The sequence below is a fragment of the Musa acuminata genome, chromosome BXJ3-8, assembly GCF_036884655.1.
Source record: "Musa acuminata AAA Group cultivar baxijiao chromosome BXJ3-8, Cavendish_Baxijiao_AAA, whole genome shotgun sequence".
NCBI classification, from domain to species: Eukaryota; Viridiplantae; Streptophyta; class Magnoliopsida; order Zingiberales; family Musaceae; genus Musa; species Musa acuminata.
The window spans coordinates 49,592,602-49,607,583 of NC_088356.1; the positions used below are offsets into that span (position 1 = coordinate 49,592,602).

General features: G+C 36.1%; 1 protein-coding gene and 1 pseudogene across 1 annotated transcript; both read left to right on the plus strand.

The window, feature by feature from the left end:
• The first annotated feature begins 43 nt into the window (after positions 1-43).
• On the plus strand, positions 44-7,968 carry LOC135645041 (zinc finger protein BRUTUS-like; annotated as a pseudogene).
• Positions 7,969-8,223: 255 nt separating this feature from the next.
• On the plus strand, positions 8,224-12,749 carry LOC135645055 (zinc finger protein BRUTUS-like). Its single transcript, XM_065163109.1, has 7 exons — positions 8,224-8,575; positions 8,948-9,176; positions 9,256-9,424; positions 9,517-10,764; positions 10,895-11,066; positions 11,137-11,357; positions 12,618-12,749. The coding sequence occupies exons 1-7, from the start codon at positions 8,250-8,252 to the stop codon at positions 12,635-12,637; spliced, it is 2,385 nt and encodes a 794-aa protein (XP_065019181.1). The 5' UTR covers positions 8,224-8,249; the 3' UTR covers positions 12,638-12,749.
• The last annotated feature ends 2,233 nt before the right edge of the window (positions 12,750-14,982 follow it).

Genomic DNA, 14,982 nt, shown 5'->3' on the forward strand with positions numbered 1-14,982 from the left:
ATTACCAGCCATGCATTGTTATTTGTTTGAAACATGTAGGTCATATTTACTTGGATTGAAGACAAAAGCATGGCTGACATGGGAAAAAGTCATGTTGATGATTCTCTATCACAGAGTTCTACACCTTGCAGGTCCATTGATGACACTGAGAAGTATGCCTGTCTTTCTGATCTTTCCAGGACTGGGAAGAGAAAACATAACGAACCAGACAGCAAAGCTATTGATCTTGGGTTGTACCCGATAGATGAAATATTGCATTGGCATAATGCTATTAGAAAAGAATTAAATGAAATAGCAGAATGTGCAAGGAAAATACAGCTTTCTGGAGATTTATCTGATTTGTCTGTCTTCAACACAAGGCTTCAATTTATTGCTGATGTGTGCATCTTTCATAGGTAAGGGACTTTGTTATTTTTTATTGAATAGAAGCAGATAAAGTTTATACGAATTCTGGTTAAGAGCTCTCTTGGATTTTACATTCTTTGCATGACCTTTTTTTTGTTATTATATGAAGCTCATAACCAATTAACCATTCTGAGAGAAGTGGACCATGATGTATAGAAAATTTGAACTTACTATATGACTATACGTCTCATATAACAAGTTTGGCCAGTGCCCTTACACTAAGAAGCACAGGGACTGCATTTGAGATAATGAAGTACAACATGAAATAGCAGTGATTTAAGCAATCTTTACACATTCACCATTATTCTTGGACTTAGTGCTTGAACTCATCTATTGACAAATAGCATTTTCTGCACATGCAGTTATGCTGAAGACCAAGTAATATTTCCAGCAGTATCAGATGGAATGGAATTCCTTTTGCTGGACCATGCAAATGAAAAAATTCAGTTTAACAAGTTTAGGTGCTTAATTGAAGAAATCCAGAGTGCAGAGGCCAATTCTACTTCTGTAGAATTCTATTCTGAGTTTTGTTCGCATGCTGATCAAATAATGGATACTATTCAGAAGCATTTCCATAGTGAGGAAGCTGAGGTACGCTGATACGGACAACATTAACTTTATTGTTTTCTTTTGAGTATCTGAAAATACATTTGTACTTCTCTTTTTTTAGGTTCTTCCTCTTGCCAGGATGCATTTTTCTTCTGAGAAACAGTGTAAGCTTCTTTTCAGAAGTCTGTGTGTTATGCCCTTGAAACTGTTAGAGCGTGTTTTACCATGGTTTGTTGCAAACTTAAGTGATAAGGAGGCAAGTCAGTTTCTCCAGAATATGCATCTAACTGGTCAGTTCTCTTGTGTATCTTTACTCTTCACTTTTGCCACATCATTTTACCAATTTTTTAAAAGTAGCTAAGATTGATGTTTCATGGCACAGCCTCATCATCTGAAGATGCACTGGTCACCCTTTTTTCCGGTTGGGCGTGCAAGGGTAGGAGCGAGGATATTACTAGTTCTGGCAAGTTCATATGCTTGACTTCAAAAGCAATCTGTTGCTTCCCTTTAGAAGACAGTACTGAGTCGGAAGAAGATTGCAGACATAATTTCTGTTCATGTTCTTGTCTACTTGGGTGTGAGAAAGGCTTGACAATTCTGAAATCTGAGAACAATGCTAGGCCTATTAAACGAGGCAACTTTTCAGGATTATATGGAAATTCTGGTGAAATCAACACTTCAGAAAGTAATGAAATCTATAGTGTGTCATGTAGCCAAAAGTCATGCTGTGTACCGGCGCTGGGAGTTGCTAGCGCCAACACTGGAATAAGTTCACCTGATGCTTCAAAGTCTCTGCTTTTTTCATCTTACAATTCTTCTGTCCCTTACTTTAAGTCCAGTCTCTTTGTTCCAGAGATGGAATTGAATTTATGTAGTATAGAGAACACTTTGAGGCCAATTGACAACATATTTAAATTTCATAAGGCGATTAGCAAAGATGTGAAGTATTTGGATGATGAATCCGGAAACCTTATACCTTATGTTGATACTGTTCTTCGGCAGTTCAGTGGAAGATTTCGCTTGTTATGGGGTCTATACAGAGCTCATAGTAATGCTGAGGATGATATTGTTTTCCCAGCTTTAGAATCAAGAGAAACACTTCATAATGTGAGTCATTCATACACCCTTGACCACAAGCAGGAAGAAAAGCTATTTAGAGATATTTCTGTAGTGCTTTTAGAGCTCTCACAACTGCATGATGGCTTGGGAATGAACATCAGTAAAGATGCTGCAAGGGGAAGCAATTCTGATTCTCATGTAGTTGATCAGACTAGAAAACATAATGAGCTTGTCACTAAGCTTCAAGGAATGTGCAAATCTCTACGAGTTACTCTTGATAATCATATCTTCAGAGAAGAGCTTGAATTATGGCCATTATTTGACAAGCATTTTTCAGTGGATGAGCAAGATAAGATTGTTGGACGAATAATAGGAACAACAGGTGCAGAGGTCCTCCAATCGATGCTACCATGGGTAACTTCTGCTCTTAGTCAAGAGGAACAGAATAAGATGATGGATACATGGAGACAGGCAACCAAAAACACCATGTTTAATGAGTGGCTAAATGAGTGGTGGAAGGATACTCCCTCATTGTCTACAGATGCAACAGAGAGTTCTGGTCTTCCAAAAGGTCTGTAATCTAATCAAGTCTTTTACTGTTTGTACTTTATAGTTAAAATAACTCTCAGTGTTGTGGAAATTATAATTCTTTGCTGACTTTTTTTTACTACAAATGACTTATCAAATTGTTGCATCCATAGAGGCTGATCACCAAGAAAGTCTCGAGCAAAGTGACCAGATGTTCAAGCCTGGTTGGAATAATATATTTAGGATGAATCAGAATGAGCTCGAATCAGAGATAAGGAAGGTTTCACGAGATCCAACAATTGATCCACGAAGAAAGGCATATCTTATACAAAACTTAATGACAAGGTTTGTGTTATTTAATCTTCTGTATGTGCTAATGTGACATTTAAGTAAGTAATTTAGATGGACATTGCAGTCGCTGGATAGCTGCTCAGCAGAAATTACCTCAGGCTAGAACTGAGGAAGCTACAGAAGGAGAAGACATACCTGGATGCTCTCCATCCTTTCGAGATCCGGAGAAACAAATATTTGGCTGTGAGCATTCAGGAGGAACTGCAAACTTGTTGCTGCATGTTGTAACAAATTGTTCACATGCAGATTTTGCCATGACAAAGTCAGTGATCATTCAATGGACAGGTATCATCCTTGATGCTGCTGATTTTTTTCCTCATGTAAAATGTCGCAGCACTGTGCTTGGCTGTAGTTCCATTATTAGTAACTTGTTTTATTTTCTTGTATAAATTTGTATAACTAAGTTGATGTACTAAAAGGTTTAAATGCAAGTGATTTTATGAAATATTTCATTTAATGGAAAAAATCAATATTTTAAGTGAGATTAAATTCTTGGGACTCCCTAAAGGAACCTAGCTTGTGCATGGCCTAAATATTACCAGGATCTAATGGATTAATTGCAAAAACTAAAGTAATGAAGGCAACCTGCTGTACATTGTCATTTGGGTAGAAGTTTAAGTTGCATTCATGTGAACACTAAGTAGTATGACCATATTGTGTTGGTGACCGTTGACTTACATAATTGAATCAATTCACCCAGTGATGCAACTGCATGCCTTGTCTAGGCTGTGTTTATATGTGAAATTTGCTAGTTGCCTGCCAGAGCCTTTTTTGTGTTGAACTTGCTGCATATCAGTGTATGTCATGCAATTTGGTGTGTATCCACCTGTATGGGATGGTATATATTATGGTGCAAACCGTGCAATCAATATTCTGCATAATAGTATGTTCTACTTTTAAAATGTACTCGGTTGGTAGTTGGTGCTATCTTATTGGTTTTCCACTTCATCTTTTCTTATGATGCTGGTTAGAATTGGATTGTATACGGATTGAAAGTATTGTTCTGTCCTGTGTTGAATATTCTCTTCTTTGGCTGTTGAGCTTGCTCCAATCACTTATGGGCAATAATATTTTTTCTTCATAAAAGGATGCCTTACATCATACGGAATAATGAACCTTGCTCATTAACCTAAACATCTTGGAGTCATGCCCAATGTGGGATCTTTAAGGTCCTCATTGTGACACAATAAGTCATATTACTACGGAGTATATTTTGTTATTGCATTGGTGGATAGAACCCTTTGCTTTAGGGTGCTCCAAACATATCGCAACTTGTAAAAGTTTTCTCAGGTTTAAGTTCTTGCGCATGCAGCTTGCATACAGGAATTTCAGATATGCTATATATATATATATATATATATATATATATATATATATATATATATATATATATATATATATATATATATATATATATATATATATATATATATATATACACGCATGTATGTATGTATGTATGTATGTATGTGTATTAGTTGGACTTGTTGGTGTAAGAATTTTATTTGGCATTCAAATGGTGAAACTAACCTCCTCTACTGGACAATGTTGGCAGTTTTGGGTCCCTTGGCTAGGACAATATTGTGGTGCCAACCATTCTTTCTTGTCCTTTGCAGAAAAGCAACAAGTGAAATGATGTGTATGCGTTGTTTGAAGGTTCAACCAGTTGGTCCAACTTGCAGGACACCTTCCTGTGCTGGATTCTGGATGGCGAAGTATTATTGCAATATCTGCAAGTTTTTTGATGATGAAAGGTTGATGACTCAATATTGCATTTCTAATAACATTTTGGCATTAGGAAAAATAAATGTTCCTTTTTTTTTGCTTTACTTTTCTTTTATGGAACTTCCCTATTTTACTTATACCTGGTGTTAAAGAACCATTTATTTATCTTTTTCATGTTTATCTTGAGCATCTAGACATTTATTTGTGCATAAATATAGATTGTTTTAAGGGAAATGTATTCTTTTAAACAGAATTCTTAAACCTCTGCATATAAACATTTTTCTATATAGTTTAAACTTCCTTATAGACAATAATAATTGTGTCCTATGCACAACAACAGTCATCGTTCAATTCTTGAGAATCAATTATATGAACTACTGAAACTAGTAAGTGAAGATCTCGATTTATTGTTGTAGGTGCCCAATTTTTTAGTCAAATGAAGTAAGTGTTAAGGTATGAAAGAAAACCCCACATTGTGGTTTTGACTTCTCTTTGGAATTGACTATCAGGAAAATCAACTGTTGTGTTTTGTACAACCTCTAGTTTCCTATAGGTGTCATTTCTGGGTCTCAAGCTGAAACAGTTTAGTTAGTTAATTATTTGTTTCCAGTTATTCAAGACTCAAAGGGAACTCCTCGGTGTTCTCGGCTCTTGTTTTGTCAAAATCCTTAGCTGTTTAGTCAAAATCCTTAGCAAATTATAGTTGTTCCTGATCATTGAGCTTGAGGTTTCATGCACAACTATGATTCTTAGATTGCCTGTGTAATGATAAAATATCCTTTGTAGAGGTTATCAAGTGATATTTGCAAGAACAAACCCTTACAGATATGATCTTGCATTCAGTAATGTCTTCACAGTTCTCTATGTGAAAGTCTCAGCATCACATGTCACCTACTAACATAGATCATTAGTAATTAGCATAATGTGTTGTTTCAGCCAAAAATTAATAAAACTAAGATAAACTTTAATCAAATCGATAAATGATATGAAAAGACTTAGAGTCCTCTAACAAACAAATCTACATGTTTCAAGTAGCTAATCCTGTAATTTTTATTTTTTCAGAAATGTGTACCACTGCCCATTTTGCAACTTATGTCGTGTTGGAAAAGGACTTGGCATAGACTTCTTTCATTGCATGACATGCAATTGTTGCTTGGGTATGAAATTGAAGGAGCACAAGTGCCGAGAGAAAGGTCTAGAGACAAACTGTCCGATTTGTTGTGATTTTCTGTTTACATCAAGTGCAGCTGTAAGAGCTCTGCGCAGTGGACATTTCATGCATTCTGCATGCTTCCAAGTATGCCCTTATTCCTGTCAAGTATCTTTTGTTTTTCTTTGAGGCTTTATTTGTTAGCTGTTTAAGTTGTCCTGCATGTCTTTTATTCAGGAAGTTGGTTGATAATTAGCTAACTTTTTTGTTTCTGCCTAGGCGTACACTTGCAGTCATTACACCTGCCCAATTTGTAGCAAATCCTTGGGAGACATGGCCGTAAGTTATCAGTATTTCTTCCAAGATTAAGCATTTTTTTATATTTTTGTAAGCATAGGTAGCTTCGAAGGATTCATTGTATATGTTGACTATTTGCAAGAAAGAAAGGAATGATTTTGCATCCACTCAAACAGATGAAATGACAAATCCCATAGGCAAATAGGTGATAAGATTATGACCTATCCTTTCTTCATTCTTTCCTTGTGTTAAACCTTAAAAATCTCCATGTTATGTCTCTACATGGTCATTTAATCCCTTTAAACATACTAGTATTTCTAAAATGGTCGCATCTTAACTCATTCAGAATTCTTATTTGATTTGATCATCTGATTCAATTTAAGGATCTCCATAAAAGTTATCAATTTCTCTAGTATTCTATAACTGACTATTTTAGTCCCTTGTCTGAAACTGATTCTGCTTCAGATTAGACACAAATTTCTGAACCCTTACTTTTTGGGATCACCAAGTTCAATCACTGATCCTGAGTTGATTATAGCAGCCTGAGCAATGACCAGCCTTTCAAACTAATTTTGGTCAGTGTCGGTTGATCCCAGATTGATTTCCAGCCAATCCCGTTGATCCCAACTCATCTTGGTCTCATCATGCAGATTGTGACTGATTTTTGTCAGATCTTCTTGTTTCAAAGAAACCATTAAACTATTGGGTTTGTTAGTCTGGCTGCAGAACCTAACCTCACCCTGAGCTGCCAAACCTATCCATGTCCTAAATCTTATGATCAATCTTGAACCCGATCGGAATCTTATAGATACTGCTGGAATTTTTTAATGAAATCCATATCTACAATAAAGCCTATATCTGATGCACTCAGTTTCATAAATTTTCACCTACCTAATTTTTCGTTTAAAAATTATGTAGTTTCTCTTTCTAATTGTTGTACCAATTAACTTTAACATGTTTCCTAGAAGTGTTCTTAAATCTAAGTGGTCTTCTAATCTGTTCTTTATTCCATGGAGCATGCAACGATAAAGATGCTATTCATTATTTCAAAGTGACAATTTAGCCCCAAAATATATTTGGTTCCGGTTCATGTTTCATGCATGATCATTCAAAATGTAGCTGGTAAGTTAAGGCATCCTCCTTTTCAGGATGAGGGCCATATGTGAAAAGGATGTGATAGTAAGCATGCCTAGGGCGCAATTCTTTCTAGTATCATGCATAATAGCTATATTAGAACACAATTGAACAAAAATTTACAAGGGTACAAAATGGAAATTGAAAGAGTGCAAATATTTGCTAGAGCATGCTTGCTATACAGCATATAATTCCTTCAGCTTTCATTTCTTCTAATTGGAAATGGTTGTGCATTTGTTCAGGTGTACTTTGGCATGATTGATGCCTTGTTGGCTGCTGAAGAGCTTCCTGAAGAGTATCGGGATCGATGTCAGGTATCAAACAACTATCTTGAGATCCTACATGATACTGAACTAATTGCTATTTCGTAATACCCAGGACATACTATGTAACGACTGTGGCAAAAAGGGAACATCTCGCTTTCACTGGCTTTACCACAAATGTGCTTTTTGTGGTTCTTACGATACCAGGGTGATCAAGACCGACACAACCAGTTGCTTCACATAAGATTAGTGCAGGAATCCCCTTGTTTTTGTTAAATATTTTTTTTTTCTTCATTTGTGTAAATATACACATAGGAGCAACTTCTACATCAGTGCTGTAGCACTCATAGTCCATAGCCTATCCCATTTTTTCACAAATGCAGCAAGGGACAATTATTTGTATTTGAAAATACTTGTTTTGCCTACTCTGGTCTTTAGTCTTTGTACTAGTGAGGCCTCTCATTTCTTTTTGATCCTCTTAAAATGGAAGATGATGGATGTACCTCATTCCATAGTGGAAATTTTGATCAACAGGAGAGTTCAAATATCAATGGGTTTACTTAGACATAGTCGAAACGGATGTTGGTGTTTATCTCGTGACATTATGTTGTCATCGAAGCATATGTTCTCCATTCACTCTGTGCATACCAAAAGGGCACTATACAACAAATTAGAGAGGAGAATACTAAAAATATATTAAGAGTTCTTCCCTACGATGAATTACCAGCCATGCATTGTTATTTGTTTGAAACATGTAGGTCATATTTACTTGGATTGAAGACAAAAGCATGGCTGACATGGGAAAAAGTCATGTTGATGATTCTCTATCACAGAGTTCTACACCTTGCAGGTCCATTGATGACACTGAGAAGTATGCCTGTCTTTCTGATCTTTCCAGGACTGGGAAGAGAAAACATAACGAACCAGACAGCAAAGCTATTGATCTTGGGTTGTACCCGATAGATGAAATATTGCATTGGCATAATGCTATTAGAAAAGAATTAAATGAAATAGCAGAATGTGCAAGGAAAATACAGCTTTCTGGAGATTTATCTGATTTGTCTGTCTTCAACACAAGGCTTCAATTTATTGCTGATGTGTGCATCTTTCATAGGTAAGGGACTTTGTTATTTTTTATTGAATAGAAGCAGATAAAGTTTATACGAATTCTGGTTAAGAGCTCTCTTGGATTTTACATTCTTTGCATGACCTTTTTTTTGTTATTATATGAAGCTCATAACCAATTAACCATTCTGAGAGAAGTGGACCATGATGTATAGAAAATTTGAACTTACTATATGACTATACGTCTCATATAACAAGTTTGGCCAGTGCCCTTACACTAAGAAGCACAGGGACTGCATTTGAGATAATGAAGTACAACATGAAATAGCAGTGATTTAAGCAATCTTTACACATTCACCATTATTCTTGGACTTAGTGCTTGAACTCATCTATTGACAAATAGCATTTTCTGCACATGCAGTTATGCTGAAGACCAAGTAATATTTCCAGCAGTATCAGATGGAATGGAATTCCTTTTGCTGGACCATGCAAATGAAAAAATTCAGTTTAACAAGTTTAGGTGCTTAATTGAAGAAATCCAGAGTGCAGAGGCCAATTCTACTTCTGTAGAATTCTATTCTGAGTTTTGTTCGCATGCTGATCAAATAATGGATACTATTCAGAAGCATTTCCATAGTGAGGAAGCTGAGGTACGCTGATACGGACAACATTAACTTTATTGTTTTCTTTTGAGTATCTGAAAATACATTTGTACTTCTCTTTTTTTAGGTTCTTCCTCTTGCCAGGATGCATTTTTCTTCTGAGAAACAGTGTAAGCTTCTTTTCAGAAGTCTGTGTGTTATGCCCTTGAAACTGTTAGAGCGTGTTTTACCATGGTTTGTTGCAAACTTAAGTGATAAGGAGGCAAGTCAGTTTCTCCAGAATATGCATCTAGCTGGTCAGTTCTCTTGTGTATCTTTACTCTTCACTTTTGCCACATCATTTTACCAATTTTTTAAAAGTAGCTAAGATTGATGTTTCATGGCACAGCCTCATCATCTGAAGATGCACTGGTCACCCTTTTTTCCGGTTGGGCGTGCAAGGGTAGGAGCGAGGATATTACTAGTTCTGGCAAGTTCATATGCTTGACTTCAAAAGCAATCTGTTGCTTCCCTTTAGAAGACAGTACTGAGTCGGAAGAAGATTGCAGACATAATTTCTGTTCATGTTCTTGTCTACTTGGGTGTGAGAAAGGCTTGACAATTCTGAAATCTGAGAACAATGCTAGGCCTATTAAACGAGGCAACTTTTCAGGATTATATGGAAATTCTGGTGAAATCAACACTTCAGAAAGTAATGAAATCTATAGTGTGTCATGTAGCCAAAAGTCATGCTGTGTACCGGCGCTGGGAGTTGCTAGCGCCAACACTGGAATAAGTTCACCTGATGCTTCAAAGTCTCTGCTTTTTTCATCTTACAATTCTTCTGTCCCTTACTTTAAGTCCAGTCTCTTTGTTCCAGAGATGGAATTGAATTTATGTAGTATAGAGAACACTTTGAGGCCAATTGACAACATATTTAAATTTCATAAGGCGATTAGCAAAGATGTGAAGTATTTGGATGATGAATCCGGAAACCTTATACCTTATGTTGATACTGTTCTTCGGCAGTTCAGTGGAAGATTTCGCTTGTTATGGGGTCTATACAGAGCTCATAGTAATGCTGAGGATGATATTGTTTTCCCAGCTTTAGAATCAAGAGAAACACTTCATAATGTGAGTCATTCATACACCCTTGACCACAAGCAGGAAGAAAAGCTATTTAGAGATATTTCTGTAGTGCTTTTAGAGCTCTCACAACTGCATGATGGCTTGGGAATGAACATCAGTAAAGATGCTGCAAGGGGAAGCAATTCTGATTCTCATGTAGTTGATCAGACTAGAAAACATAATGAGCTTGTCACTAAGCTTCAAGGAATGTGCAAATCTCTACGAGTTACTCTTGATAATCATATCTTCAGAGAAGAGCTTGAATTATGGCCATTATTTGACAAGCATTTTTCAGTGGATGAGCAAGATAAGATTGTTGGACGAATAATAGGAACAACAGGTGCAGAGGTCCTCCAATCGATGCTACCATGGGTAACTTCTGCTCTTAGTCAAGAGGAACAGAATAAGATGATGGATACATGGAGACAGGCAACCAAAAACACCATGTTTAATGAGTGGCTAAATGAGTGGTGGAAGGATACTCCCTCATTGTCTACAGATGCAACAGAGAGTTCTGGTCTTCCAAAAGGTCTGTAATCTAATCAAGTCTTTTACTGTTTGTACTTTATAGTTAAAATAACTCTCAGTGTTGTGGAAATTATAATTCTTTGCTGACTTTTTTTTACTACAAATGACTTATCAAATTGTTGCATCCATAGAGGCTGATCACCAAGAAAGTCTCGAGCAAAGTGACCAGATGTTCAAGCCTGGTTGGAATAATATATTTAGGATGAATCAGAATGAGCTCGAATCAGAGATAAGGAAGGTTTCACGAGATCCAACAATTGATCCACGAAGAAAGGCATATCTTATACAAAACTTAATGACAAGGTTTGTGTTATTTAATCTTCTGTATGTGCTAATGTGACATTTAAGTAAGTAATTTAGATGGACATTGCAGTCGCTGGATAGCTGCTCAGCAGAAATTACCTCAGGCTAGAACTGAGGAAGCTACAGAAGGAGAAGACATACCTGGATGCTCTCCATCCTTTCGAGATCCGGAGAAACAAATATTTGGCTGTGAGCATTCAGGAGGAACTGCAAACTTGTTGCTGCATGTTGTAACAAATTGTTCACATGCAGATTTTGCCATGACAAAGTCAGTGATCATTCAATGGACAGGTATCATCCTTGATGCTGCTGATTTTTTTCCTCATGTAAAATGTCGCAGCACTGTGCTTGGCTGTAGTTCCATTATTAGTAACTTGTTTTATTTTCTTGTATAAATTTGTATAACTAAGTTGATGTACTAAAAGGTTTAAATGCAAGTGATTTTATGAAATATTTCATTTAATGGAAAAAATCAATATTTTAAGTGAGATTAAATTCTTGGGACTCCCTAAAGGAACCTAGCTTGTGCATGGCCTAAATATTACCAGGATCTAATGGATTAATTGCAAAAACTAAAGTAATGAAGGCAACCTGCTGTACATTGTCATTTGGGTAGAAGTTTAAGTTGCATTCATGTGAACACTAAGTAGTATGACCATATTGTGTTGGTGACCGTTGACTTACATAATTGAATCAATTCACCCAGTGATGCAACTGCATGCCTTGTCTAGGCTGTGTTTATATGTGAAATTTGCTAGTTGCCTGCCAGAGCCTTTTTTGTGTTGAACTTGCTGCATATCAGTGTATGTCATGCAATTTGGTGTGTATCCACCTGTATGGGATGGTATATATTATGGTGCAAACCGTGCAATCAATATTCTGCATAATAGTATGTTCTACTTTTAAAATGTACTCGGTTGGTAGTTGGTGCTATCTTATTGGTTTTCCACTTCATCTTTTCTTATGATGCTGGTTAGAATTGGATTGTATACGGATTGAAAGTATTGTTCTGTCCTGTGTTGAATATTCTCTTCTTTGGCTGTTGAGCTTGCTCCAATCACTTATGGGCAATAATATTTTTTCTTCATAAAAGGATGCCTTACATCATACGGAATAATGAACCTTGCTCATTAACCTAAACATCTTGGAGTCATGCCCAATGTGGGATCTTTAAGGTCCTCATTGTGACACAATAAGTCATATTACTACGGAGTATATTTTGTTATTGCATTGGTGGATAGAACCCTTTGCTTTAGGGTGCTCCAAACATATCGCAACTTGTAAAAGTTTTCTCAGGTTTAAGTTCTTGCGCATGCAGCTTGCATACAGGAATTTCAGATATGCTATATATATATATATATATATATATACACACATACAGCATGTATGTATGTATGTATGTATGTGTATTAGTTGGACTTGTTGGTGTAAGAATTTTATTTGGCATTCAAATGGTGAAACTAACCTCCTCTACTGGACAATGTTGGCAGTTTTGGGTCCCTTGGCTAGGACAATATTGTGGTGCCAACCATTCTTTCTTGTCCTTTGCAGAAAAGCAACAAGTGAAATGATGTGTATGCGTTGTTTGAAGGTTCAACCAGTTGGTCCAACTTGCAGGACACCTTCCTGTGCTGGATTCTGGATGGCGAAGTATTATTGCAATATCTGCAAGTTTTTTGATGATGAAAGGTTGATGACTCAATATTGCATTTCTAATAACATTTTGGCATTAGGAAAAATAAATGTTCCTTTTTTTTTGCTTTACTTTTCTTTTATGGAACTTCCCTATTTTACTTATACCTGGTGTTAAAGAACCATTTATTTATCTTTTTCATGTTTATCTTGAGCATCTAGACATTTATTTGTGCATAAATATAGATTGTTTTAAGGGAAATGTATTCTTTTAAACAGAATTCTTAAACCTCTGCATATAAACATTTTTCTATATAGTTTAAACTTCCTTATAGACAATAATAATTGTGTCCTATGCACAACAACAGTCATCGTTCAATTCTTAAGAATCAATTATATGAACTACTGAAACTAGTAAGTGAAGATCTCGATTTATTGTTGTAGGTGCCCAATTTTTTAGTCAAATGAAGTAAGTGTTAAGGTATGAAAGAAAACCCCACATTGTGGTTTTGACTTCTCTTTGGAATTGACTATCAGGAAAATCAACTGTTGTGTTTTGTACAACCTCTAGTTTCCTATAGGTGTCATTTCTGGGTCTCAAGCTGAAACAGTTTAGTTAGTTAATTATTTGTTTCCAGTTATTCAAGACTCAAAGGGAACTCCTCGGTGTTCTCGGCTCTTGTTTTGTCAAAATCCTTAGCTGTTTAGTCAAAATCCTTAGCAAATTATAGTTGTTCCTGATCATTGAGCTTGAGGTTTCATGCACAACTATGATTCTTAGATTGCCTGTGTAATGATAAAATATCCTTTGTAGAGGTTATCAAGTGATATTTGCAAGAACAAACCCTTACAGATATGATCTTGCATTCAGTAATGTCTTCACAGTTCTCTATGTGAAAGTCTCAGCATCACATGTCACCTACTAACATAGATCATTAGTAATTAGCATAATGTGTTGTTTCAGCCAAAAATTAATAAAACTAAGATAAACTTTAATCAAATCGATAAATGATATGAAAAGACTTAGAGTCCTCTAACAAACAAATCTACATGTTTCAAGTAGCTAATCCTGTAATTTTTATTTTTTCAGAAATGTGTACCACTGCCCATTTTGCAACTTATGTCGTGTTGGAAAAGGACTTGGCATAGACTTCTTTCATTGCATGACATGCAATTGTTTCTTGGGTATGAAATTGAAGGAGCACAAGTGCCGAGAGAAAGGTCTAGAGACAAACTGTCCGATTTGTTGTGATTTTCTGTTTACATCAAGTGCAGCTGTAAGAGCTCTGCGCAGTGGACATTTCATGCATTCTGCATGCTTCCAAGTATGCCCTTATTCCTGTCAAGTATCTTTTGTTTTTCTTTGAGGCTTTATTTGTTAGCTGTTTAAGTTGTCCTGCATGTCTTTTATTCAGGAAGTTGGTTGATAATTAGCTAACTTTTTTGTTTCTGCCTAGGCGTACACTTGCAGTCATTACACCTGCCCAATTTGTAGCAAATCCTTGGGAGACATGGCCGTAAGTTATCAGTATTTCTTCCAAGATTAAGCATTTTTTTATATTTTTGTAAGCATAGGTAGCTTCGAAGGATTCATTGTATATGTTGACTATTTGCAAGAAAGAAAGGAATGATTTTGCATCCACTCAAACAGATGAAATGACAAATCCCATAGGCAAATAGGTGATAAGATTATGACCTATCCTTTCTTCATTCTTTCCTTGTGTTAAACCTTAAAAATCTCCATGTTATGTCTCTACATGGTCATTTAATCCCTTTAAACATACTAGTATTTCTAAAATGGTCGCATCTTAACTCATTCAGAATTCTTATTTGATTTGATCATCTGATTCAATTTAAGGATCTCCATAAAAGTTATCAATTTCTCTAGTATTCTATAACTGACTATTTTAGTCCCTTGTCTGAAACTGATTCTGCTTCAGATTAGACACAAATTTCTGAACCCTTACTTTTTGGGATCACCAAGTTCAATCACTGATCCTGAGTTGATTATAGCAGCCTGAGCAATGACCAGCCTTTCAAACTAATTTTGGTCAGTGTCGGTTGATCCCAGATTGATTTCCAGCCAATCCCGTTGATCCCAACTCATCTTGGTCTCATCATGCAGATTGTGACTGATTTTTGTCGGATCTTCTTGTTTCAAAGAAACCATTAAACTATTGGGTTTGTTAGTCTGGCTGCAGAACCTAACCTCACCCTGAGCTGCCAAACCTATCCATGTCCTAAATCTTATGATCAATCTTGAACCCGATCGGAATCTTATAGA

What these genes read in the sequence shown, in the direction of transcription:
- LOC135645055 (XM_065163109.1), top strand. Translation starts at nt 8,250, where the DNA reads ATGGCTGACATGGGAAAAAGTCATGTTGATGATTCTCTATCACAGAGT. An exon ending in ATACAAAACTTAATGACAAG is followed by an intron (nt 11,067 to 11,136) that starts GTTTGTGTTATT and finishes TGGACATTGCAG; the next exon opens with TCGCTGGATAGCTGCTCAGC. An exon ending in AGTGATCATTCAATGGACAG is followed by an intron (nt 11,358 to 12,617) that starts GTATCATCCTTG and finishes TGTCCTTTGCAG; the next exon opens with AAAAGCAACAAGTGAAATGA.